At 43.2% G+C, this 27,994-nt stretch overlaps 1 protein-coding gene across 1 annotated transcript; it reads right to left on the bottom strand.

Moving 5' to 3' along the window:
- Positions 1-161: 161 nt before the first annotated feature.
- On the bottom strand, positions 162-26,607 carry ZRSR2 (zinc finger CCCH-type, RNA binding motif and serine/arginine rich 2). Its single transcript, XM_032840731.1, has 11 exons — positions 26,518-26,607; positions 26,029-26,108; positions 22,201-22,279; positions 17,423-17,531; positions 17,137-17,223; positions 14,020-14,058; positions 13,297-13,415; positions 8,179-8,392; positions 3,762-3,817; positions 2,877-2,986; positions 162-643 (listed from the first exon to the last, which is right to left on the bottom strand). Exons 1-11 carry the CDS (start codon positions 26,556-26,558, stop codon positions 183-185), a joined length of 1,395 nt encoding a protein of 464 aa, XP_032696622.1. The 5' UTR covers positions 26,559-26,607; the 3' UTR covers positions 162-182.
- Between the last annotated feature and the right edge of the window lie 1,387 nt (positions 26,608-27,994).

Here is a 27,994-nt window from a genome sequence, read left to right as displayed (position 1 = left end):
ACATTTTAGGTTTTCTAGGTTTCTACACTAAACACACTGATTATTAGAGAATAAAAAGCATTTTTAAATAGGCTTCTGGCCGGCTTGCTAACCCATGGAGCTCAGAGCCCTCTACGACTACGCAGGTAGGAAGCAGCCATCATCATAAATAAGATCTGCAGTCCGTGAAGAACAAAGTACGTTTATTTGCATTTGGGGCTCTGGAGAGTTCGGTCTCTGCTGCCTGACCTCCTCCTGCCACGACTCCTGGACCTAGAGGAGCTCTGGCTCCGGCTGCCCCGGCCCCGGCTGCGGTCCCTTTTTCTTCCTCTACTTCGGGAACTGTGCCTCTCGCGGCTCCTGGACATGTGTCTGTGAGACTTCTTCCCCCGGTGACTGCTTCTCCTTTTCCTCTCAGCTTCCCCATTTCTCTTGTAGGAGTGGGATGGACTAGGGCTTCGTCTCCTCCTGGGCCTCCCATAGTACTCATCGTGGTGGCCCGTCCTCTCTCTCCTCTCCGAGCCCTTACCAAAGGAGGAGCCCGTCCGATCGGGAGACAGGTAGATGTCTCGGTTAGCTTCCCAAAACTCATTGTTGGGATTTCTGAACACGTGCAGGAAGTTGCAGTGTTTTCCTCGAGGGCACTGTTGTATCTCAAACAAACCTGCAACGGCACAGTGAGGAAACAGCATTTACCGCCGGGACTCCATCCTTTCCAGAGGGTACGCTGCCGATGGGCAGACGCGACTGACCTATCTCCTCCTGCGGCCTATATAGATGGACGTCACAGCTCTGGCTCCCAGAATTTCAAAAATAAAAGCTCTACCAAACGGCACTGTGAACGGTAACACACCGGAGGTTTTCAGTAAGCCGGGTATCCTGTTCCCCGACCGGATGAGGGGGTGGAGGGCGACAGAACACACGGTGATCACATCGGGGGGGGGGTTTAGCGTTTCCCCATCCCACTGATGGACAGTGTCGAGCCCTAATTAATCCCGAAGAACCGGGCCTTGGGAGCCCCAGGACACGGTGCTCTGAGAGCACGGTGGTGGCAGGACCAGACTGCTGGCCAACAGGGAGCCTGTGAGAAGTGCAGGGCTTGGTATTTTCTTTAGACTTTAAGAAGATGGTCAACATTGGCCTAACGCTTTTAACTTTACCAAGTGCTTTTAATATGGAAGATCCTTGCCATGGTGAAATCTATTTGAACCACTTCAAGATCCTCTTGATGCTCTCTAACTTTTTGAAAGTCCGTAAATTCCCCAAATATGTAAAACAGTTAAAAGTGAAATATCTGCATACCACACATTATACGAAAGGTCAAAATCGATCAGAGTCTTAAATGTAAGACATGAAACCATACAACTGTTTGAGGAAGATATACAGTAAAATCTGCATGACACCAAAAGTACGAACAAAAAAACATAGGGATATAAATAGATAAGATGGATTTCATCAAAATTATAAACTTCCGTACTTCACAGGACATCATCAAAGTGAACAGAAAACCCACAGAATGGGAGAAAATATTGGCCAGTCATATTTGCAAGAGGCTTGTCCGTAGAACAGGTCAAGCACTCTTACAACCCGATAATAAAAAGACAACCTAATTAACAATGGGCAAAGTATCTAAACAGACCTCTCTCCAAAGAAGATACACAAATAGCCAATAATGAGGACACATGAAAAATGTTCAACATCATTAGTTACTAGGGAAAAATAACAAAGCTGTTATTTAAAAAAAAAGAAAAGTAGTCTCCTGCTTTGGGGGAGCCAATGTCACACTCAGAAGTATCTCACTGAAGACACATTGGATTCCCAGGAACTGACAAAAATAATTGCCTTCAGGGGAAAAAAACCAGTTCCATCTCTTCCAGCCCGCCAACTTACACGTTTCAGGCATAATGGTTCTTCTGCTTTCCCAAGCAAGGAATTCTAAATTCTTTGTTCCCCCTTCAGTAAATAGTTTTTGAGTGACAGCATCCATTAAGACCAGGCTGCCAAAGATAGACACTTGGTAAATTAGAGATTCTTTTTAATCAGAGGCTTTAGGCCAGCACGTGTAAAGCCAAAACAAAGCAAAGGGGAAGAAAAGTGCGGCCCTAAGGCACGTACAGTTCCACCTCTTTGCTTCCAGAGTCGATCGACAATGAAGAGTTTGACTAAGGCCATGGACAGAAATACAGAAACAGGGAGGCCTTCCAGAGGGCTGGCTACGCAAAGGACTGACTCATTTCTTGACTGGCCGGCCGCAGTCCGATGAGTCAGTCTGACTAAATGTGCCCTGACCAGATCCTACAGCTCTAATCAATCTCCACTGCACACAAGCGTGTCTTTCAAGCAAGGCAGGAACTGTTCAAGTGCTTTAGGCGGCAAGGATGACAGAAAATTCATTAGGGATAAAGATGGGGCAAAAAACTCAGCTTGAGTGAGGGGCTCCAATGAGGAGAGATCACTTCCAACGTTGCAACAAGGAAAAAGGCTCCCCAAAGACACAGGTCCTCGGGCTTCCCGAAGTTTTGAAGCCCAGGACTGAGGATGAGGAGATAGGAATTCCAGCCCCAACTCTGTCACTGATACACTGCAACTTCTGTCACCTCATCCAGAAAGTGACCCACAAGGTCCACAGGAATGTGAGCTACTTTATAGAACGATCTCTGCTCGTCTAGTTCCTGAGACAAAAGCCATGTTTCACCCCTTTAAAAGATTGTTTTTTGGGGTGCCTGGGTGGCTCAGTAGGTTGAGCATCAAGCTCAGCTCAGGTCTTGATCTCAGGGTCGTGAGTTCAAGCCCCGCACTGAACTTTAAAAAAAAAAAAAAAAAGTTTTTTTCTCTTAAGAATGTCCCTTTACACAACAGTGGAAGCACTGGGGTAAAGTCATCATGTTGTATTTTACCACAAATTGCCATTTTCCATCGGGTCACTGGGCAGAATTCGCACTGAAGCTGCCGTCCTGCATACCATCGTCCATTAAACAGGGAAAGGGCTGCTTGGCATTCTTCTTCCCTTTAAAAAAACAAACAAACCCACAAATTAAAGGATGCCTTTTACAGTAACTGTCTATTATGGAGATGACCCCTATTGTTAACTAACCTTTTTATTAGTTTACCGTAGGACCACCAAGTTCACTGCTTTAGTACTAGGGAGTCCTCATGAGAGCATTCAAGCTCCTGAAAGCTCACAATTTATTCAGTAACGCTTTTTACTAACCCTCCCTGAGGTCCTGATCCATGGAAATCAGCTTGAGTCAAAGCTGCTTAAACCAAAAGACTGGACCATTAAAAATGCACAAGTGTCTTCCACTGTCAGAGCCCCTCCTTTCTTAGCTAGGACTGCTCTTTTTCCTTATTACAATGGTTAATTTAACCCATTAGCCACAGCATGGCCCAGACAAACAGCAGGACAAGCAGAAATGATACACCAACTGCTGTCCTAGAGGGCCGAACGCACGCCGAGATGGCATGGGGCTTCCCTTTCTGGCTTGTTCAATGTATCCTCTTCTGTTATGCCTTTTCAGTGTGTTTTTTAATTATTAAAACTATGTAAGTAAAAAAATAACCATCGTAAAAGATTCAAAACTATGTAAGTATACAACAAATGAAATACAAATGCATTTTCAAGTCCCTTCTCTATGTATGTCTATATTAGCCCTTAATATTTACATTTTTAAAAATACCACGCACATGAAAGTGATCTATTTAGTGGGGGAAACCTGGACAGCAACATAATTCCAACACCACCCGAGACAAAATGGGAAGATGTTTATCTTCAGGATACTTACGATTGATACTGAACATACACATTGCCCCTCAGATGAGGTTCCAAGTTGCAGCTGACCTAAAGAGCAATGAAGATTTAATCATGAAAAAAAAGAAAAGAAAAAAGGAAAAAAAAAAGGAAAAGAAACCCTCCAGTCATCATAATGCACTTTGTCCAGGGTGGCACTACCAAAAGCAGTTCTCATTTGAAGATTCTAAATAGCCCTCCCCGGTCTATGCGGGGCCTCCGCATGTAGCAGCGATAGAGGCCCCAACTATCTGATCCCTGCTGATCCAGATTCATTTTTCACAGACATGAAATGCCTCACACATACGTAAAAATACAGAGACCAAAAATCAACACACAGGTCTAGCTCCCAGGTTCAAGACCAACGCTTTCCATTTTTGACGAAGAACGGTTAAGTACGCAAAACATTCAAGACCCCGTTGAAGGCCTTCCGCCTATGCTCCCTTCCCCATCACAGGGATGAGCACGAACCATCCTGAGGCTGGCGTATCCTTCACGTTCCCAAATGCAAACACACAGATACACATGCACCTGTGTGCACAGACACCAACACTCGTATCCGTATGTATACAGGCAGACACACACATCACACGCACACCATCAAATCCTATACATACTATGCATAGACGTGTCTCTTATGAATACACGGGTGTATTTATGTATACATATGCAAAGCAACTTGTATATATGTACTGATAATGTACAGTACTGCTTCATACATTTTAAATTTTTACACAAATAATGTATATTTTACATTCTTTTTGCACAGTATCATCACAGAAACATAAGGATTCATTTTAACTGTACATTGGATATATCAAATTATCAAATTTATTTATCTACTCCTCTAATGATGACTATCCAGGATGCTTCCAATTTTTCATCAACAAACAGCACTGCAGGCCGCATTCCTGGACATGTCTCTGTGGGGAGAAGGATTTCTCTAGTATGCATAACCACGAGTACCAGGGCGATTTATAGGTTATACGTGCTTTCAACTTCACTAGGTATTCACAAACTGCTCTCTGAAGTGGTTTTACTAATTGGTATTTCCTTGTCCACTCCTGGTATTAACAGAATTTGTAATTTTTTTTACCTGGTAGGTGTGAATAATCTCATTTCATATGTACTGTTCTTACTACTAGTTAGATTGAACATCTGCCTTCAAAAATGACAAATCTGGACAAACAGATCAATGGAACAACAGAAAGCTGAGAAGGAAACCCATGATTATATGGTCAATTAATCTATGACAAAGGAGACAAGAATATGCAATGGGCAAAAGTCTCGGTATTTTGGCTTTTATAAATGGTGCTGGGAAAAATGGTCAGCTACATGCAGAAGAATGAAACTGGACCACTTCGCTACACCATACACAAAAATAAACTCAAAGCGGATTAAGGACCTACATGTGAGACCTGAAACCATAAAAATCCCAGAAGAGAGCAGGCCCTAGCAACATTTTTTCTAGATAGGCCTCCTGAAGCAAGGGAAACAAAAGCACAACTAAACTATTGGGACTACATCAAACTAAAAAGCTTCTGCACAGCAAAGGTGACAATCAACCAAACTAATAAAGGCAACCTACGGCAGGGGAGAAGATATTTGCAAATGGCATATTTGATAAAGGGTTAATATCCAAAACATAGAAAGAACTTTTACAACTCAACACCCAAAAAACAAATAATCCCATTAAAAATGGGCAGAAGACATGAACATTTTTCCAAAGAAGGTATCAAGATGCCCAACCCATGAAAAGAAGCTCAACATCCCTTATCATCAGGGAAATGCAAATCAAAGCGACAACGAGATACCACCTCACACCCATCAGGAAGGCTAAAATCGAGAAGATAAGAAACCAGCAGTGTTGGCGAGGATGTGGAGAAAAAGGAACCCTCGTGCACTGTTAGTGGGAATGCAAACTGATGCAGCCGCTGTGGAAAACACTAGGGAGTTTCCGCAAAAAGTTAAAAAAATAGAATTCCCATATGACCCAGTAATCGCACTACTGGGTATTTACTCAAAGAATACGATAACTAATTCAAAAAGATACATGCACCCTATGTGTATAGCAGCATCATTAACAATAGCCAAATTACGGAAATAGCCCCAGTGCCCATCAATAGATGAATAGGTAAAAAAGGTGTGGCATATATATCCAATGGACTATTACTCAGCCATGAAAAAGAATGAAATCCTGTCATTTACAACCTGGATGGAACTAGACTGTATAATGCTAAGCGGAATAAGTCAGAGAAAGACAAGTACAGTGATTTCACTCATCTGTGGAATTTGAGAAAACAAGGGGAAAAAAAGAGAAACTGAAAATAGACTCTTAACTAGAGAACAAATGGGAAGGCGGATGGAACAGGTGAAACAGATGAAGGGGATTAAGAGTACACTTACCTTGATGAGCACTGAGTTATATAAAGAATTCGGGAATCACTATGTTGTACACCTGAAACTAACACTAGATGCTAACCATACTGGAATTTTTTTTAAAAAAGGACAAATCCGATTTGTTTTTATTCAATGGTATAAGAAGGTCCTCAAATATTGATAGAAATGCTTAGCTTTTATTTTCAAAATGAATCTACAATGTTACAAATTTGTTCTATAGTATTTTTGTTAGAGTACCCAAAAAGAGGCACAATCTGTAATGATCGTTTATAACAGCATCCTTAGAAGGAAGACTAATGATAGTTTATAACACCACCCTTGAGGTCTAAAAGGCCTTGGGAGGCCACGTCAGTTACACCAGTGACCTTAGAGATCATTCAATCCAGTGGTTGCCAAGGACCTATTAATTTTCCATGACGAATTCAATGTTTTGGAATTTTCCTACTAAAAATCTACCGAACAGCTTTCCATTTATAAATGCTAATGTGATTAGCATGAGCTTTGCTGATAAAATTCTAAACGGAAGTGGGGAGGGGGGACCAAACCACACCGTGGCTAGCAGGTGCAGCCTGTTTTAAGCGATGATTTCCACTAACCAGGTGGAAGTTCTAAAGCAGCTCCATTGCTGACTTCATAGAAGCAGTACAACGTAGGGACCCCACAAGGGAAACCGCTGATGGGGTCCAATTCCGTCCCTTTCGGGAAGAGGCAAAGGCAAGAAGAGGTAAAGTGACCCACTCAGGAGCACAGAGCTAGTCAAACCATGAGGACGGCCCGGCTGGCCCATACTAGTATTTGCTGCTTACGCTGAGAAGCGGCGTGAAGACTGGAAGGTGCGTGCAACAGAAGCAAGAGGTAAAAGGGAAAGAGAAATTTTAAAAGATTTTTTCTTTTTTTAGATTTTGAACTCAGGGGCTCCTGCGTGGCTCAGCTGGTTAAGCATCAGCCTTGAGCTCAGGTCCTGATCCTGGAGTCCTGGGATCGAGCCCCGTGTCTTGCTCCCTGCTCGGCAGGGAGTCTGCTTCTCCATCTCCCTATGGCCCTACCCCAACTCCTCCTGCTCCTGTTCTCTGTCTCTTTCAAATAAGTAAATAAAATCTTTAAAATAATAAAATAAAAATTGTGAGCCTAGTGGACAGAAGTATAGTTCTGCGTTTCATGACTGCTGCTGGGTGCTTAGCAGCCACTGTTCCTGGCGGTTCCAGCTTTGCCCTGTCATTGCCAACTTGCAGAGGAAAAAACCTCGTGATTTTATTCTTTTTTCCCTTTCAAATTATGGGACATTTCCCCTACTCTAACAAACCAAAATCACTGCTGTCTGGATCTTATCAAGTCAATTAAGTGGGAGGCCTCAGTATGCTAGGAATCAAGCCCCGGGGTCCCATGAGCAGCCACTGGTAAGTACATCTGCCTTTATTCTTGCCTTGAGGAACCTTTTCCAGTAACTGGGTACTCTCGGTGGCTCTTTTTCACCGGGTATGCTGCATCAGAAGCCACGATTTGGGGAACACTATGTTCAGTACTGAGAGTACTGAAGGCGTAAAGACACTGTCAGAAAAAGGAATCAAAGTTTCTGTTCTTCGGCAGCTCCAGAAGAGTAAGTGCCTCAATGGAAGGTGCAAGCGGGCACCATCCACATCATGCAGCAAACTCAATGAGTAGAGAGCTGGGCAGGGTGAGCACACCGTGGCTCTAGGTGAGACCCACTACAAAGGAAGGGAGGGGCTGTGTTCGGCGTCACGTGCAGCCTCTAACTGAACGCCGGCATGGCTATCTGCAGGACCTTATGCAGCTCGGATCTCATGCAGGCCTGCTGCCGTACCGGCAGTGAGGGCCGGTGGGAAGGGAGTCACATTTACTGAGCACCTGAGTGCCCAACTTTGGACCAGGCCCCGAGCCATCGCACACGCCCCACCCAGGCAGACAGCCTGCGCCCTAGCGCTCCCATCTTCTAGGGCACTTTGGTGGGAAGCGAAGCAGTCCCCTTCTTCATGTGCATCGTGCACACCCACCTTGAACTGGATCACCTTCCCCACGTTCTTGAACTCGGGAAGCACGTCATCATAGAAGTCCAGGAACTGCTGGTAGGTTTCCTCTTCACTGTACTCTAGGCTGGCATCTGGGTCATAGTCATCCCTTCTGCACTGCTCCATTCCAAATGTTGTGAACATGCTTTTAATAAGGAGTGTGGGGCTCGAGGATGGGAAATTGTGTTTACGTGAACACCTGCACATGAAAGGAGAACTTAAATGCAGCACTCCAAGAGTTAGAAATTACACATCAAAAGCTTCCTTTAAATTGGAGATAGAGACTCAAAGAACTTGCTTAACTGCAAGATAATAAACGCCATCCAGGTGTCAAACCGCAACACTTGAACTGCTCTAAGACTGACCAATATATATGTATTTGCTCTCCTTAAGATGTGAAGTTGGGAATTATTTCCACATCCGTATGCCATTCAGCTGCCTTTTGATGAAGTTCACAAAGCCTCATACATGTAAAAGCACAGGAAAAAGGTCCGCTGACATGGCAGACTGTGGTGACAGGCCGACACTGTATGTGGGACTCAGGAGGAAGGTGAGAACACCACAATCTGGCTCTATACCATCTTCTTCTAACTCAGTGCTTAGAGACGAGGGTAATGTAAGAGTTTTGAGCTAACGGACTAGTTCAATTGCACATATGTATACGTAGCATTTCTCAGTGTTGGTGACATTTTTCTATTTCTTCCTCTGATCCTAGCAACCCGTTAGGACAGTCGGGGCTAGTATTTTCTCCACTTTGCAAAGGGAAGCTGAGGCCTAGAGAAGCACTCTTACCCACGGCACACGGCTGGTAAGAGAGGGCCCAGAGATGGGGGTTACCTCCAGTCTAGTGCCCGTTCGCCATCTGCGACAGGATGCAGAGAATTCTTGTGTCATCAGGTGGCTAACCGTTATGAACGATTTTCTTTTCGTAGTTTGAACTGAGCCAGGTTGTACCTGAGTCATTCAAGTCTTACATGAGTCTACTTTATTTAGTTCCCTCTCCAAAAAGGAGGGGGAAAAAACATACTTCAAGGTTCCAAATCATCAGATTTTCCTGATTAGGTTTCCAGTTTAAAAAAAAAAACAAAAACTGGTTAAGACAAAATTTTTAGGAAAAAAACAATCCCCAGAACGGAGGAAGAAAAAAAGTTAAAGAACAAGACAAGTGTTAGAAAAATCAATCGCCTCAAAATGGCTAAATGTTTCCCTCCTCCTCCTCATTTTCCATGTCTAGGATACACATCTGTGCACCATGTGAGACAACAGGGAGGGCCCCCCCCCCACACACACCGTGCCCGGCTCAGAGATGCAGAGTGTCCAGTCATGGGAAATGTTCTGTTCTCCAAAAGACCCTCCTAGATGATTCAGCAGAGACCTCGCGATGAGCTCCACCTTCCCAAGCATAGCTGCCCACAGCACAAAGAGGGAAAGTTCAAGCTGACTGCGAGTGTCAACCGTGAGTTGGAATTTTACACGGAGGAAACACACACAGATTTTAAACAAGGAACCACTTTATGGGGGTTAAAATTCTGCTCATGGGATTATTACATCTGAATGAACCTGGCTCTACTTCCTCGGGTGTCAAGGGAGCCTCTGAGTTTTGGAACTGAGCCCGAATCCCTGTTTAGGGAAAAGCCCCACTTGGCCCGGAGACAGTGCATACAATCTGCGTCTCCATCAGGGCTAGCCCTACAGCTCCTACTGAGAAGTCACCTAAGACAAGAGACATTTGGGGAGGCAATCGAAAGGTGTGATGCCAAACCTGTGTGATTCCCAGAATTACCTGGAAAGAACTGAGATTTCTCAGGTTCTGTTCCAGACCATCTGTTAAGACCTCAGGGTGGGGAAACCCTATTTTCAGAGAAACTCCCCACTTGATCCTGAAGGTCAGCCATGTTTGGGAACCCCTGGTTTAGACTATGCTATTTACTTATGATGCAGATACTAGAATCAAGTAAGACGGCCATGAAACCACACAGTAAGAAGTTACCCTAGCCCAAGGTCAGCCAACGAACCATGTGGTCTCCAGATGGCCCCTCTGGTGGAGCTAACTGACTACACCTTTTTCTCTTCTGGAGGGAGCACTCACTACCTTTGTCCTTCACAGATTTCAAGGTACATGCTGAAATTGGGCTGCTATCATTTACTGAAGGTCTCTGTAAGAAACATTTTCAGGAAAATTATGTAAGCAGCTGTTCATAAACCATCTATCAAAGTTATCGTCCACCTCCTTCCTCGGTGTCTTTACGCAGTACTCCACAGGACAAACATTTAGAATCTGATGCCTGCGAAATCTGTCTTTCCAGAGATACCATGCATTCTTTTTGGCAAGAACTAAATCTCCACCTGGGCTGTGTTAAAATCCAGAGCCAAGTGCACTGCGCACTCACAGTAACGCCCTCTCTCTTCCTTTCCTTGCTTTCCATTTCTTTCATTACACTTGGGGCAGTACATTATAAGCCCTCTTTCAATCACTTCTGGAAACCAGGGAGTTATGAATAACTACTCTGAGAAGTAAGTTTTACCTTTCATCAGTGATTATGTTTTCAGGAGGGGAAAACACACCACCACCACGGAACTCCCTTCAAAGCTGTGACTCCAAGCAGTATCAACTCCAGAAAGGTTCTAGAATTGAACGTGGGACTAATTACAAGACCAGAACCGCCAAAGTAATGCTGGGGAGATGGAAGTGTCTGTCTGAAGTGACAACCCTTAACAGGCAAGAACAGCTGTGTGATTCTGAAGCAAGTCACTGTGGCTCTGGAAAAGGGGAATGGCTTGTCTCCACCGATGGTGCTGGATTTTGTAACTGCTCATTTCATAGCATTTTATTTCATAATTCATCACTTGAATGATGAAAATACCCAAATTGCTCTCATACTTTGATAGCTGTGATCGTGAAATTTCATATGCTTATGAAAATACGAAAAAATGTTCACAAACCAGTCTGCTCACTGTCACTATTGCCTTGGAATGACTCTAGGGGTGGGTGGGAGAGCATGGCAGCCCATGCTCCTTTCCGCACACTAGCACTGCCCATTCAGGACTTCTCTCCTTCTCTCACCTGTGGCCATCAAAAGGAGAACTTAGAATCAGATGACCACAGTCTTAAAATACAAGGCAACGTTAGAGATACAGCATAAATGAGGAATCCTGTAGCCAGAAAACCTTAAAGGCCATCTGGTTCAGCTACTCACAAAAATGTGAATTTATATCGAGTCTCAACTGTCTTTCACAGGTACCTCCCATGTTTTCTTTGGTGGGGGGTGTTTAACATCCATTATTACTATTTCTTGATGAAACTAAGCATATGTTCAGAAGATATTTCTAAAGGCAAAAGGGAATAAAATCTCTTCTCCTTTCCTTAGTTCCTAGTTCCTCAGGAGGCTTTCACTACTGACCACATCTTACAGATCCTCTCACAGGCTTTATACAACACCAGCTATCAGCCGTAAGAGGAGCTGCACATCCCACAGTAGTGGCTCTCAGTCCTACGGTGTGTGCGAACACCTGAGGACATTTCAAAAGTAAGGCCGCCCAAAACCTCAGAGATTTACTCAACCTCTGGTAGGACATAAATTTTTAAAAGCTTTCTAGAGGATTCTAACGTGTACCTGGGTTGAGAACCAATGCTCTTAAAAAAAAAAAAAAAAATTAAAAGGCATAAGGGCTTAACTTAAACAAGAAAAGAGGAAGAGAGAGAAAGTTTGTATTTTCAAAGAAGGACATGAAACTCATGGCTTGGATAATTTTATGAATAAAATAACATGAGTGACAACATATAGTTTTCTCATTAAATACATATGAATTTGCCTATTCGTATCCCTTTTGGGATTAACAGGACCTTAAGAAACGATTAGATCTCTTTTGCAGAATGCTTAATCATTATATTTCATCTTACATAGAGTCGTTCACCATTATGAATTATTTTTCTCCTTTGAATTGTTCATTCATAAATAAGCCAAATGATAAACATCACCAATGTTTGGCATATTATCAAGTATTTAAATATTTGCTTAATGAATGAAGACATCGGCACTTAGTTCTCTACATGAACATCTTGGTTTCAAAAAACGCTGAGGCTTGGGACGCCTCGGTGGCTCAGTTGGTTAAGCGTCTGCCTTCGGCTCATGTCATGATCCCAGAGTCCTGGGATCGAGTCCCACATCAGGCTCCCCAGTCAGCGGGGAGTCTGCTTCTCCCTCTGTCTGCCTTTCCCCCTGCTTGTGTTCTCTCTCTCTCTCTCTGGTAAAGAAATAAATAAAGTCTTAAACAAACAAACCACTGAGCCAAAAGAGGTAGACAACAGAAGTGTCTCAAAGAATAAGGGCAACCATAACACAATGAAAATACCAGTGACCACTGAGGCCAGTGTCTGCCACGTGCCTGCCATGGTGTCTGTGCTTGCCCTACATCCACTCCGTGCAGCCTCACCACCTCCTTCGAAGGGAGAGACTGCTTGTCATCCCCATTTTACAGATGAGGAAACTAAGGCTCAGAAAGCTTAAGGAACTTGCCCAAAGAGAAAGGTGCTCAAGTCTGCTTCTGCACCCTGGCTCTGTTCCTGAGTCAGAGCAGACTGAGAATGGGGAATGAGAATACTTTTCCTCACTCACTTGGGTCCTGGCTTTCACAGATACCCCTTGGGTATTGGGCGTGCCAATTTCTCAAAGCCTCTTTTGCGCACAGTGTTGGCCACTCAAAAATAAGTCAGTAAGTACATAAATAAATAAATAAATAAATAATAAAATAAAATAAAATAAAATAAAATAAGCCAAGCTGCTCCAGGCTCTTGAAATACGTTCTTTCCCCATCCAAGTTGTCCCACGTGGACTCATGCAAGCACAGGAAGAAAACGAAAAGCACAAGGTCTTCATGAAGCTGTGGAAGAAATGCAAAGGAAGCTCTAGGAGAGAACCAGGGTGAGCTGGCCCAGGGAATAGGTACCAGAAGGGCAATGCAACTGGAGAAGCAGCAAGGATGCAGGCGACACCTGACTGGGAACCTTTCAAGCTCAAGCCCACGGTGCTCCCAAAGAGAGAACTAAACAACCTTGACATTCTGATTCACTGAATTCTGACATGATAAAACAAAATGAGTTACCTATCTCCAAATCTGCACGCTCCTGTTTTACTGTAGAATGGACAATTAGCTCGATCTTTCTCCATTATCCTTAAGTCCATGGGTGGCTCTGGGTTTTGCCATGTGGCACCATTTTCCAACTGTTGAAAATAACCATGACTTTTATTGGTGGTATAAAAATCCATGATAAACTTGATGTAAAATGCATTCAAATATTTTGGTCAAAAAATGTATGGGGACTTAAGAATATACACATTTAGGCCATAACAGGCAATCGAGACTTCACAATCGTCCAGAGACATGCACAGTGTCTTTCTTGGCTCCCAGTCATTGCCCAGGACGGGGCATCACCGTGGCTTCTGGGAGCAGTCACCGAAGTCTCCCTGCTGCCCATCCATTCTGAATGGGGTCAAAGGACTTGTCAGGGAACCACGACTAAGACCCAAGGCGCTCTGTAGCAAGTTCTACCATTTATTTCGGGGCAACAGTGCGTGGTGTCGCTCACACACACTTTAAGGACTAGAAATAAGTAGAGTCCGCAGCAAAGGACTTGATACCATTTGCTTTTGTTCATCAAAAACCACCTGCTGCTCTTGCTGCTGTAAAAATCACAGAGCTGCGAAGTGATTCTGATATTCAGATGCGACCTAAATAGCTTACCACAAAATTAACATTCTACCAGAGGAAGAGTTTTTAAAGAAATGTTCACTGGTCTCAAATTCTGAATGAAAGGTTTGAAAATACCTCATTTTCAGCCTGCTCCAGCATCTTCTGCACAGCTTCCTACAAATGGTGCAAACATAGGACTAATGAAAACCTGCAAGTCAGGAAAGTCACGTCTGGTTTCTCTGGTTAAGAAGCTCATGCGTAACGATTCATAAGAGAAAACGAAAACAGAAATCACACCCGCCAAAGGCTTCAGGTTCTAATTTGCTTTCCACAGCACAGATCTTCTGAAAAGCTTTCAAAGGACATAGAGCTGAGAATGTTTATTCAAGTAGGACATTTATTAGCTCCCACTGCAAAACACAGTCTTATAATAGTTTCAGTAACAGTAATATTTAGCGTATTTGATCATATATACCACATTCTAGCTTTCAAGATGAGTGATATAGCATCAGTGAATTATTACATAATGCAATGCTCAGATCAAACGTCATCAACACTTAACAGATCTTAAATTATGACATGAACATAGTAATTAGGGTTGATGAGAAAATCTAAAACTTTTCGGTAAGACAAAGAAGTCTTACAATATACCAGTAAGTTCTGAGCTCACTGTCATTTAAACAAGTTCTAAATTATTCTTGACAGACCTCCCTCGCCCCTTAAAGCATTACATAAAAGACTCGTCTGTCTAGCTGCTTGAGGATGCTGCCCGGTCACATGGGGACCAGGCTAACTCCACGTGCTCGCAGTGCAACTCTGGTTCTTTGTCCCCATCCACCTGAGCGCCCCACATCTCAGTAACAGATGCTGCCATCCACTTGCCCACTTGTTGGACTAACAACCTAGGAAGTAGAACTGGAACTCCTCTCCTTTTCCTTCCCCTCCCTATCCATTCAGTCTACAAGCCAGAGAGCCCCTCTGCCTCTCCCTCCACACACCCCACCTCTGTGTACTTATCCTTACGAAGCTCCGCCCTCATCCAAACGACCATCATGTCCTATCTGCGACAGTGGCCTTCTAACTGGTCATTCTATTTTCACTCCTGTATCCTTAGTGCGGGCTCCCTGTTCTCTACCTTCCCCCTTCTTTATATAAAAGTTAGAAGGATCTGGTAAAGGTAGAGATACAAATTAAATGAAGTCACACCCTGCTTCAAAACCCTGCAATGGCTTCCCATGGCACATAACATAAAACCCAAACTCCTCCTTCCGATCCAGGAGGCCTTACACGATCTGACCTTGTCTACCTTCCTGACCCCTTTCCTTGCCCCCACTGTTCTCTCCTTTGGTCCCCAAGATTCAGGCGCCCTGACATCTTTTCAGCTCCATGGTTCAGGCCTCTTGCCTCTGCCTGGACTGCTTCTCCCCAAGATCTTTGCACTCAGGTATCAGCTCAAACACTGGCTCCTTGGACAAGTCTTCCTTGACCAGGCAATCTAAAGAAGTACATCCCTACCCCAATCACTACTGCATGGCTGTTTATTTCTTTATAGCACTTAGCATCATCTCACAGCACTTAAAATTATTTTTTTGGTTACTTATCATCTGGCTCCCCCATCTAAAAAACTCAAGGAGAGCAGGGACTGTGTTTTTCACTGCTCTATCTCCCTCTACTAGAAAAGTATCCAGAGACAGCAGAAACACGGACTGCATACCCCTTTATACATGCTTACAACCTACCTCATTTTACCTGCCTCTCCGTAATGTCTCACCTGACTTTCTTTGAAACAAAAGCCTTAGCTTTTTTAAAAGCAGCCTTGGCTTTTTCCTAATGCCAGAAAGACCTCAGTTGAGAACATTCTACCGTCAAAATGGGAATTGACTGCTCTATAAAGAATGACAAGCTCCCGACAACTTCCCTGTCTCCTAAAAAGCTAGCGTGGTCTTGCCTCATCTGTAAGGCAGCACTCAAATGAGGGTGTTAAAAATCTGCACTGGAGAGGTGCCCGGGAGGCTCAGTCAGGTGAGCTCCCGGCTCTCAGTTCCGGCTCACGTCACGATCTCGGGTCGTGGGATCGAGCCCCGTGTCAGTCTCCGTGCTCAGCAGGCAGGCTACTTGAGGATCCTCTCCCTCTCCCCCTTCCCCTGCCCACGTACTCTCTCTCACACGTGCTCTCTCTCCAAAATGAATAAATAAATCTTTAAAAAATAATTGCATTGGAATTCACTGATGACCTGAGACACAAAATACAAAAATTTGTGGAGGCTGCTCCTACCCTATCATGACTAGGATATAAACAAATGCATTTTTAACTACCCACTTTTATGCTATTCAGACTTGGGAATATGATAGAAAAGATACATCCTGAGGACTCAGTCAAGGAATGATGAGCTGTGGGATCTTGGAAATAAATACACTGTGTTAAGGAATAGCAGCAAAACAAACCAAAGCAATCTTTAAAAGATTCTGAAAGATACATACGCATACCTTATAGACTCTTTTTTTAACGAGGAACTACGTGTTAGCTACGACGGCCTTTATAGCCAAGGAGGAAAGGCAGTCACGATTTGGCAATAAAGAATATTTCCTAACTCCTCCATATTGGAGTTCCTGATTTTTTTCAGTAAAGTCACTCTTGCTGACATGTTATAAGCAGTTAAATGTCTCATTAACTCAGTGAGGATACCGCACAAAGTATTCTCCAAATGGGCCACCCCATATACAAAAGAACCTCAGAAAAATGGTTCGGTGTGAATGTAAAGAGCTAGAGCAAAAACAACATTTGCCCTAGGGTGGGACAAAGCGGAAAGCAGGGGCCAGCTGCCTGATCTTCAAAATAAAACACCAAAGTTTTACTGGAACACAGCCACAACCATTCATTTACATATTACCTAAGGCTGTCTTTGTGCCACACCAACAGAGTTGGATGCTTGCGACACAGACCATACACGCCATAAAGCCCCGAATTTTTACCCTCTGGCCTTTACAGGGCAAGTCGGCCAATGCCTGGTATAAAGGGGCAAAAGGGTAGTTAAAGGCAAAACTTAATTTAAGGTATCTGCCACCACACAGACCCAAAGAAGAGATAAGGGAACTGGAGCGTGTATCTGTACTAAAAACAGGACTCTTCCTAGACAGGAAAATGAGCCCAAAGCCTGATATGCCTCCAGCTCATTCTTCAGCCCCATCCCACACCGTATCTGTGCACCAAGAGGATACGCAGTGCGTTTATCCTCCTGTGACAGGAATCACCTCTCTTTCTCTCTTCTCCTGTAGCTTCTGTTCCTCCTCTTCTCTCTCTCTTCTTTGCTGCTCTTCCCATTCTTCCTTTAACTTTCTCTTTACCAGAAAAAAGAAAGAGAAGGAACGGTAATTCTTGTCACTTCCTTCTTGAAAACATTTAACATACGGGGCAGATAAATGAAAAACTTTGCCACTGGTAAAATGCGTACGACCCACTTTAAGTTCGAGACCTGTAACTCTTACTGGGAGTTATTTTGGGTTAACTAAGTAGCCGGCCATCGGACTAACATCATACCTCTTGTTCTTCTTGCCGTTTTCTAGCTGCCTCTTCCTTTTCCTTCCTTCTTCTGAATTCTTCTTGTGCTTTCTGCTCCCGAAGCAACCACGCCTCATGTAATTTTTGCCTATAATGTAATGATGTAATCAAATAAGAGAAACGAACACTAATTTACAATTACATACACATAATGATAGCAAAATGACATATTTGAGAATGATCAAGCTATCACGAAAGGTATTTTCTAGAAAGCAGTTAAGTGGAGGGTAAGAGGATCTCTTCCTAGAGGGTAACAGTTGAAAATCCCTACTTCTACACTTCCTGTCCGTGACATCTTTTACACAGGAACAAGGACACTACAACTTGCCCTTTAGGCTGACCATCAGGATGTTTAGGTGTCAGTAAAGATGCCAACAAGTCTCAAGGCCCCATCTAGCTTTTCACGTTCAGAAGGTCCTACTCTTTCCCCTTCTATGCATTTTACAAGCGGCACCTGTGAGACCGCGGCACTATGAAAACCTGGCACCTGCCCCCCTCTGTCTTTGCCCTGCTCCTGCAGACAGTTAAGAGTCTGCCATGGCTTGGGGCTGCCTGGGTGGCTCAGTGGGTTAAGCCTCTGTCTTCAGCTCAGGTTATGATCTCAGGGTCCTGGGATCGAGTCCCGCATCAGGCTCTCTGCTGGGCGGGGAGCTTGCTTCCTCCTCCCTCTCTCTCCCTCTCTGCCTACTTGTGATCTCTCTCTGTCAAATCAATAAAATCTTTTAAAAAAAAAAAAAAAAGAGTCTGCCATGGCTTGTCCCAAGCACAAAAACTGCTCAAAAAAGGGAAACAGAACTCCATCTGAGCAGGTTTTTAAAATAAAGGAAGCTACGGGTTTTGTGACAAGGAGTTATACAAATAAATTAGCAGCTGTCTAGTTTATTTTTAAAAATGACCAATTACAGGGTGATGCTACCTTAAAATGGCAAGCGTCTCAGACATCCAATACTGAAATTTCTAACTGAAAGATGGGTTCCATTTCCTTTCTTTTTTTTTTTTTAAGAGCCCAACGTGGGGCTTGATCCTAGGACCCTGGGAGCCAAACGCAGACGCTTAACCAACTGAGCCATCGGGGCGCCCCATGATGGGTTACATTTCAAAAGTTCAAAAGCCAATCGGGTGTCTAGAACTCAGATTGCATTTTCCCACCGAATTTGTAAAAGGGAAGTGAAATATGAGAAACGGTTCTGTATTACTTCAGCAACATTAGGCGTTACATAAGGTTTTAGTTGTAGTCTGGGGAACCGATTCACAACTTCCAACACCCTATGGGAAAAGAGATTTCATTTCCAGCTACAGATTTCAGGAGCCTATCTTTTCACCACGGTGGAGGTGGGCACATGGCATCGGTCAGTGGTCCTGTGCAGGTTGTGGGTTATGTACAGATGTTTCAGTGTGTAGAACTCTGACTTTGCAGTCTTTTGAAGAACATTAATTATACATAAACCAAACCAAAGCACATATAAATCTAAGACCTCGAAAGAGTCAATGCTGACAGAGCTGCAACTTGGATAACTTGATATACTGTTGAGAAGCAAAACTGGAGACCTCCACACACACAGCTCAGTCAGACCCGGGCACTGGGAGGACCCGAGGAGTGTCTAGCACGGCTTCCAGCAGTGTCAGGCTGTGCCCTCCGGCTGACCCCAGACCCTCATCTCCCACCCTACTAAAATGCCTGCCAGACAATGCTCAAAGCTGCTGGGAAAATGGACTCTGCTCTAGCCAACACAGGACCACAGGCCCCTGCCTTTGCTTTCTTAGAGGATTTACTAAAAATGGCTTATAATTGTGATTTGGTCTCTCTCAAGGACCTGAGAGACATTTCTTGTAAATGTCATCTTTACGAAGGAGAGGGCCCCTGTGTCCCAGCATCTGTGAAAGGCTGGAATCCTAACTTGCCTAACTGCCTGCTGGCCACATTGACCCTGACCAGCCCTTCACACATCCTCCCCTCTCTCATTCCTCTGCGCCCCTACACTCCTCCCGCCCTCTCCCTTATAAAGGTGCCAATCGCCCCAGCATGAATCAGAACGGAGCTCGGCTCTTTCCCCTACAGCCCGGCACTCCAATCTGTTCTCACCACTTCAACATCTGCCTGTGCTAGTCTCTGACACTCTGCATGTGCTTTCAGGCAGTACATCAAGCCATACAGCGTTTCCACAGAATTAACTCTCCTGCTTTTCGGCAACACACTACCTTCCAACTGGTACAGGAACAAAGATCAAAGGAACACAAAGATCTGGTTACCTGATTTAAAAGAAGCACCTCAAATTAAATGGGAAAAGAGAACAAATGACCCCTATTTCATACCATGTATGGCATCTTCATCATAACAGAAATCTCTAACAACCAGAGATATTACCACATCTTGGCGTCTCCTATCTACTAGCACTATGTTAAGTGCATATACTTGCCACCTCATTTCATCTCCCCAATTCCATGAGGTAGGTACTAGGATTGATTTTATTTCCATTTTATCTCCATACTTAAGGCAAGGAAACTGAAGCTTAGAGAAGCAACTTGAGCACAGCTAGAAGGCGGCAGGGCCAGGACTCAAGGTTGTTCTGGCTCAATCGACTCCATGTTCTCCATCACTACTACATTTTCTTTTGGCATTTTGCTGATTGCACCTATTTACATGCTTAAGTGGAGAATAGGAGTGTGAATTACATCCAAAGCAGCAACATTCCCTACTAAACATGCCACTAAATAGCTAGAGATCGCCTATAAAATTTTCTTACTCCTTTTAAAAATATTTTTTTATTGTGGCAAAATATACATAACATAAAAATTTTGGATTTTAATCATTTTTAAGTGTACGGTTGAGTAGCATGAAACACATTCACATTACTATGCACCATTTGGCAAAAGAAACTACCACCTGAAAAATACTAAGCGAGAGAAATAGAAGATTTTCATCATCTTGGGATGGAAGAGGCCTTTTATAGTCCAGAGACCATGGTCAGATATCATGATGAAAGTCGATGACGTGAAAATCCAATTATGGTAAGTAATGCCATAAGCCAAGTTAGGTAGGACTGATGACAAATGAGAAAAACATACATCACACATATGACAGATAAAGGACAAATATCCTCAATCAGTAATAACCTTGCTTACCCAACAAACTTAAAAAAATGTTTCCCAAAAGAGGAAGGTAGAAGACTTAAGCAATCTAAAACAGGTAATAAGATATATTAAAAAAAATATACAAACTTGGGGCGCCTGGGTGGCTCAGTGGGTTAAAGCCTCTGCCTTCGGCTCACGTCATGATCCCAGCGTCCTGGGATCGAGCCCCGCATTGGGCTCTCTGCTCAGGAGGGAGCCTGCATCCTCCTCTCTCTTTGCCTCCTCTCTCTGCCTGCCTCTCTGCCTACTTGTGATCTCTGTCTGTCAAATAAATAAATAAAATCTTTAAAACAGAAAAAAAATATATATATACACAAACTTACTAATTAGGAAATATACATTTGAAACAATGAACTCCAACTTTTCACTACAGGAACTTTAAAACTTGATGCCTGGTGTGAGTGAAGAAGGTATGGGGATACAGGCACCTTGATTCACTGCTAGATGGGCTGCAAACTGGAGGTGCCCTCTCTACGCAACCATCAACATTTTACATTACTTATCCTTTTCCCAACAATTTCATTTCTAGGCATTCTCCTGAGGAAATAATAGGACAATTACCAAGGATATATAAGCATGGATACCCATGGCAACTTTTTATAGAACAGTAAAAATATCTGAGTATAGGGGCGCCTGGGTGGCTCAGTGGGTTAAAGCCTCTGCCTTTAACTCAGGTCATGATCTCGGAGTCCTGGGATTAAGCCCCGCATTGGACTCTCTGCTCAGCAGGGGGCCTGCTTCCCACCCCACCCCCGCCCCGGCTTGCCTCTCTACTTGTGATCTCTATATGTCAAATAAATAAATAAATCTTTAAAAAAAAAATCTAAGAATAAGTAGTAAATAATAGGAAACAAGAAATTCATAGGAAATAGTAAGTGAATGTTATTTAATAGTAAATAACCCAAATGTCCATCAGTAGAGAACTACAGATTATGGATCAAGAATAAATTATGCTACATCCATACCATGGACACTGTGTTGCCACTGAAATGGTTGAATTAGGTATCTGAACCAACACTGAAATATAGGTCCTATATATTAAGCAAAAAAAAGCCATTAAAAATGCATAAATAACATCCCATTATAGACATAAACACATACAGTACATCTACACTCTTACATTTTTAACAGTGGCTATCTTTGGGTTTGCTGAATTCACTGAAGCCCTTTCACTCTTTATACTTCTTTCAATTTTTTTTGCAAAAACATTTTCAAATTAGCAAAAATAGTGAAAAATACTCCCATTTAAGGAAAATTAGGATATCTAATTTTAGTCTCTTAGGTGAAGATTTAAATATTTTATAAGACCTGTTTTGTACAAGGTGTTATAAAGAAGACCTGTACTAGTTTGTAGAGACTTATGATATTTTTAAAAATTTTTTTCTTCAGAAGATTTTTTTTTTAAATTATGACAGGGAGAGGTAGGGCGAGAGGGAACACAAGCATGGGGGAGCTGGAGAGGAAGAAGCAGGCTCCCTGCTTCTGGGACTCGATCCCAGGATGGTGGGATCATTACCTGAGCCCAAAGCAGACGTTTAACAACTGAGCTACCCAGGTGCCCCAAGACTTATAATACTCAAATAAAACAACTGGATTCATGAGGAAGTTCTCCAATCACTGCTGACCTTTCTATCTCCAACAGCTTCTCTTCTTCTAGGTGTTGTTCTTCAATAAAAGCATCCTCCTCCTCCTTCTGTGAGAGTCCTAAGGAAATTTAAATGTTTTATTAAATGATCCAAATATTATAAAACCTTGGTCAATGATTCAGGGGAAAAAAAAGATAAAACCTAACCTTTACAAATATGGTACCAATATTTTTAAACCTTCTGTTTTTAAAACCTTCTAATAAGGGATCCAACTGACCAAATTTGAAAAAGTTTTGAAACCCAAAATGAACAATAATGGTAGATTAACACATTCAATTTAAAGTATTAATTTATGGTTCCACAGTGATACTCAAAAAAGTGGTGGGGTATGAAAAGGAACATTCATCTTTACAGAAGAATGGCAACTAAAAAAATGCAGAAAGACTTAAGTAGAAAAGTAATTTTTGCAACCCCACTTTAAGAACGGATTTTTTTTTTAAATGCTAAAAACACTGGATGAAAGCTTGCTGGGAAGAAGATACTTACACCATTTCAAAACATCAGCTCACAGAGTACTAATTACAAAAGGGAAACTTCCTTTACAATGGAGCCATCAGACTGGCAACACTTTGACCACTCGTAGCAATACTAAGAGGGGAACAACCTGACATTACAGCCCCCCTGATGTGGGCAGTGAGAGGTATACAGCATCAGCTTTGTAGGATTTGCCATAATGGGCGTAACCTGAAGCTAATCAGAAGACAGGCTAATCCAGAATGCAGGGCATTCCACCAGACAACTGGCTTGAACTTTTCACAGTCATCAGTCTTGGTTTGGGAAAGTTCAAGTATGGCCTGCATATCTATCACACACCATTGAATTACTATTCCTTTACTTGGCTGCAAGTCTGATATTATGTACTTCATTCTAAGGAGATGCAGGCTGAAGTATTTAGTGGTGAGAGATCATGATATCTGCAACTGACATGCAATAAATTCAGAAAAAATATGTACATATGTATCTATCTATATAGGGAGTGAGGCAAAATGTTAAAATGTTAACACTGGCAAATATAGATGATGTGTTCATGGATATATGTTGTACCATTTTTTCAACCTTCTGTACACTGAACATTTTCAAACTAAGAATATGGGAGGGGCGCCTGGGGGGTCAGTGGGTTAAGCCTCTGCCTTCGGCTCAGGTCATGATCTCAGGGTCCTGGGATTAAGTCCTGAATCAGGCTCTCGGCTCAGCTGGGAGCCTGCTTCCCTCTCTCTCTCTCTGCCTACTTATGATCTCTGTCAAATAAATAAATAAATCTTAAAAAAAAAAGAATATGGGAAAATATTTTTAATACAACTTATTATATAATAATAATACATATATATAAATTCTTAATCAGAATTTAAATTTGGGGGGGGGAAGGAGGAAAACTGAAGTGATCCTAAGGAAATGTAACAGAAGATCTCAGGCTTAAAGGAAAAAGATTTTCTGTCACATATGTTGAGTATAGGTCTAATCAAAGGCACACCCAGTCCTAGATAATTACAATTTAGTTTTCTTAAGTAAATTCTATTATTTTAGTACCTGAAATTAAAATAGGTTAAAAAAAGAAAGAAAGAAAAAAAACTGGGGTAAATTTTAGCTCACACAGAATAAAATCTAATTATTCAGATTATTAAATGAGCTAATGTTCCTAAAGGGACTTCAGACACCCTGGCCCAGAAGCTATGCCTGACTGACTTAAAGAGGTGTGCCTATAGACTAGGCACTGTCTGGCATAGCTGATACTCAAAAATATCTGTTGCCTGACTCACTCATTCTCTCTATCCTCCCCCAAACAAGCTCACACTCCTCAGAAGTAATCACTAACAGTACCAGGTGTAGCATCTGCTCGATACACATACAAACATAGGCAAGGACACATGTAAGTATACTACACCTAATTGTATCATACATGTAACTGTATAAACTGGAATCACACAACTTGCTTTTGATTCTGAATGCCACCTTAACTTCTCACAAGGCAGCTCATTTCAGGCTATTTCGAATAGAGCTGGATGCTGAAGAGGATACCTATCAATGAGAGGTCAATATTCCAGAAATTTGTACCACCCATTTTCCAATTCACTCTTAACAGCAATTCTTATAGACTATCTCCCTATACTAGCCGTCGGGGTACTGTCTGCCCATTCAATCTGTACTACAATGAACAGCAGTGTTTGGTAGGCCACACTATTCATGAAGCACAACTAAGAATTCGGAGTTGGAGTGGGCCAAAGTAGGAGCAGTAGTCCAGACACAAATGCTTCGACTTGGATCTGCCATTAGCTATATAATCCTGACCAAACCAGGGATTGCACCCTTCAACTGACTAAACTGCCAAAGAACATGATCTGCCTGCGTCTTCACAAAGGCTCACTCCGAAAGCACTCTTCGAAGTCAAAGGGTGGGGGGGAGGGGGAATCCAATGCAATAAAAACAGCTCTAGGATTTAAGAAAGGGAAAAAAGATTAAGTAGTTTAAAAAAAAAAGTTATATTAAAGAATACTGGTTAAGTAAACAAAGGTAGCTGAGATCATTGTGGGAGGGGGTGGACACAGAAACCAAGGGCATCAATAACTCCAACCTACCCTGTGTTTCCCTTTTATCCCTGATACTATGTCCTGCCTTTAGTGGTCTAGTTATGAATAAAAGAGAGATGCTAAAACAGGCTGCAGGCAAACACCCTGCTTCTCCCATTCTAAATATTCCAAGTACCGCTACTAAAAATAAGTACTGGGCAATTCCAAGGGCAAATAAAATGTCTACAGTTATGTTTCACAAGGCGAGAGAACATTGGTTACTTGAGGCCCTTGCCTGTGGACTACCGGAATCGTCTAGATACATTTTTGCAACATATTCAAGTATCAAATCATTACAATGTATACCTGTAACTAATGTGTCAATTATATGTCAAAGGAAAAAAAAAAAAAAAAGTACGTGAAGATCTGCCTGGATAACCTGGATGGCAAAGATTATAATGCAGTACTGCTGTGTGATTTCAGTGCTTCCATCTGCATTCATAACTAATATATAATTTTGTAAGTTATTACTAATTTCATTCTATTAAACAAGCGGGTTTAATATATATTTGTTTAGATTCTGCCATATGAAGGACAAATGACACCAAAGCCAGTAAAAATGACATCACAGCCAGTATTTTAATAGGAAAAAACAACAACTGGTAAATAACCACAGGGCAACAGTAGTGGCACTCCCAACTCCAATCAGTACGATATGCACGCTGAAAGCTTGTCCCACACCATCCCCAACATCACATTAATGTAGATTTGAATTTTACTGGGTGTGTAATTTCACTTGGTTTTATAATCTTGTACATATGTCGTTTGCTAGTCAAATAAGAGTTTTATACCTGGTTTTATGCTTATATATATATACTTCAATGGCACTGATAATAATCCGAGTCAACAAAGGGTCTCTTGTTACTCACGTTTGAGAAAAATTTGCAAAATGTCAACCCCTCAAGTTCTGCTGCTTTTACAAAGGAAAACATTCGCTCAATACTTACTATGTGCAAGGGCTGTGCTAGCTGCTGTAATTCATGATGCCTGCACCTGTAATATCAGATACTTCATAAATACTTACACATAATCAGTGCTTGATTCACCATGACCTTTTTCCCCCTCTTTGGTACGTTAATATCGTTTCTGAAGTAGGTCTAACATAGCTTTACTCGGGAGGCAGCAGACGCCGTAACTCTCAGCAGGTAAGTACTTGGCTTCCTTCTGGCACTGGGGCTTCGAGTTAAGACGGGAGCGGAGAGAGCAATTTCATACACAGAAAACAGGCTAAGGAGTCGGTTACCTGAGTCCCTCAATCGAGCCAGTTCTTGCCGTCGTTTCTTTCGTTTCGCCTTCTTCAGGGCGGCCCTGTACTTTTTGTGGCTGGAAGATTGAAACAGGCACACACCGGCGTCAACTGACCGCACCTGCGGCGCTGCCTGAACGCCCCCCACACACACGCCGTGCCGCGCCCAGTGACAGGAAATCGCTCGGGTGCCGGGGAGTGAAATCTTGCTTCCCGGGTTTTCATTACGGAACACACATTTACTCGCCATTCCACTACCAGATGGCAGGTCTTTTCCATCCCACCGCCTGTTCCCCTCCTCACCTCCCTGAACCCACAGGCGCCCGTGACAGTCCGGGTCGCACCCCGGGAAGGACTCCAGCGGCAGCAGGAGCTCGCGTGCTTGGCCCAGCTCCCCTTTCCTTCCTGCTTACACATCCTCCATGTCCAGCCTCGGGCAGCTCCGTCCCCTCTTCTCGTCGCCTCATCTCCCCCAGCCCAGCTTACCTTAGAATCTCAGGAAACAACATCTTGCCGGGCGCCGCCATTTTGCCAGGACCGCCACGCCCCCCCAAGAGTTGGCCGGAAGAGGCGGGTTTAAGAGGAAGGGCGCGGCCGCGCGCAGGCGCGGGTGCCGCGGGGACTCTGAGGCGAGGGGGAGCGCGCGTCTTCCCGGGAGAAACAGAGACAGAAGATGCGAGGTTCCTGTAGGCGGCTCGTCTTCCAAAACTCTGCACAAACAAATGTCTCCTCCCCAAAAATTCCTACCCCTCCCTGAAAATAATTCTTCCCTTCTAGAGCTTCGCTATTGCCTTATCACTACCTGCCCCAACACCACAGTGGTCTGTCCTGTGGTCAGGAAGTTAAAAGTTACAATTCTCTGCCTCTCTCTCTTGTCCTCTCATCCAATCACTAGCCCTGACCTCACGCAGTCACTCGCCTAGCTTCCCAGCCCGACTGGTCCAGGCTCCGCCTTCTGCGATTCCACCTATCAGCCCCTCAAACTCCAGAGTCGGCCAGTTTCCATTCACACCTACCGCCTCTATAGGGAAACTAACACCTGCGCTGCAAACGAGTAACCTCTGCTCCCAAGGAATGTGCAACCTAGAGGCAGAAAAGGACCAATACTTAGAGAAAATAATATAGTACAGACAACGTAGTTTACTTGACAGTCCACTGGGGATTCAGGGAGAACTTTCTGATGCCTGAGTTTTTTGTTTTTTGGGTTTTTTTTTAAAGATTTTATTTATTTATTTGACAGACAGAGATCACAAGTGGGCAGAGAGGCAGGCAGAGAGAGAAGGAAGCAGGCTCCCCACTGAGCAGAGAGCCCGATACAGGACCCTGGGATCATGACCTGAGCGAAAGGCAGAAGCTTTAACCCACTGAGCCACCCAGGTGCCCCTCTGGTGCCTGAGTTTTGCAGGAAGGTAGCCTTTACTCAGGTGGAGAAGGGTGAGATTCCCAGGTGGGAATGGTAAATCGGCATAAGCAAAGGCACTGAGAAGTGGAATCGGCCAGAATTTTGGCAATCGAATTTAAAGGGAAGTTCCAGAGTATCAGGGATCACAGCAATGGAGACGGGCTAGGACTGGGTTATGTAAAACGGGCCTAGTAAACCATGCCAAGAGGCTCTAATTATGTTCTGTGGCAACAGGAAACCATCGAAAAGCTTTTAAGTTGAGGTTTGTTATCATATTTGTGTTTTAGGTAAATTACTCCAGTTTGCAATATAAAGGACGAAACTTGAATATCATTGTCTAGATGAGCACTTAAACTGGAGCAGTGAGAGTAGGATTGAGAAAGTAAAATCAGCCCTGCTAATAATCAGACTGTGATGTACATATACAAGGGCAGAGACAAGACCAGGGGAAAAAAAAAAAAAAAAAGAAAAGCTTCTCTTAAGGACATGCTGCAGCTGCAAAATGATGAACAATCGCCATCTTTTGAGGAAGACTGGATGACTTCCCTGGCCTAGCTTTGT

This window comes from Lontra canadensis, unplaced genomic scaffold (genome assembly GCF_010015895.1).
Source record: "Lontra canadensis isolate GAN:19392208 unplaced genomic scaffold, GSC_riverotter_1.0 scaffold116, whole genome shotgun sequence".
NCBI lineage: Eukaryota > Metazoa > Chordata > Mammalia > Carnivora > Mustelidae > Lontra > Lontra canadensis.
The sequence above is the reverse complement of the archived record's forward strand: the minus strand, read 5'-3'. Positions and strand labels throughout refer to the sequence as shown.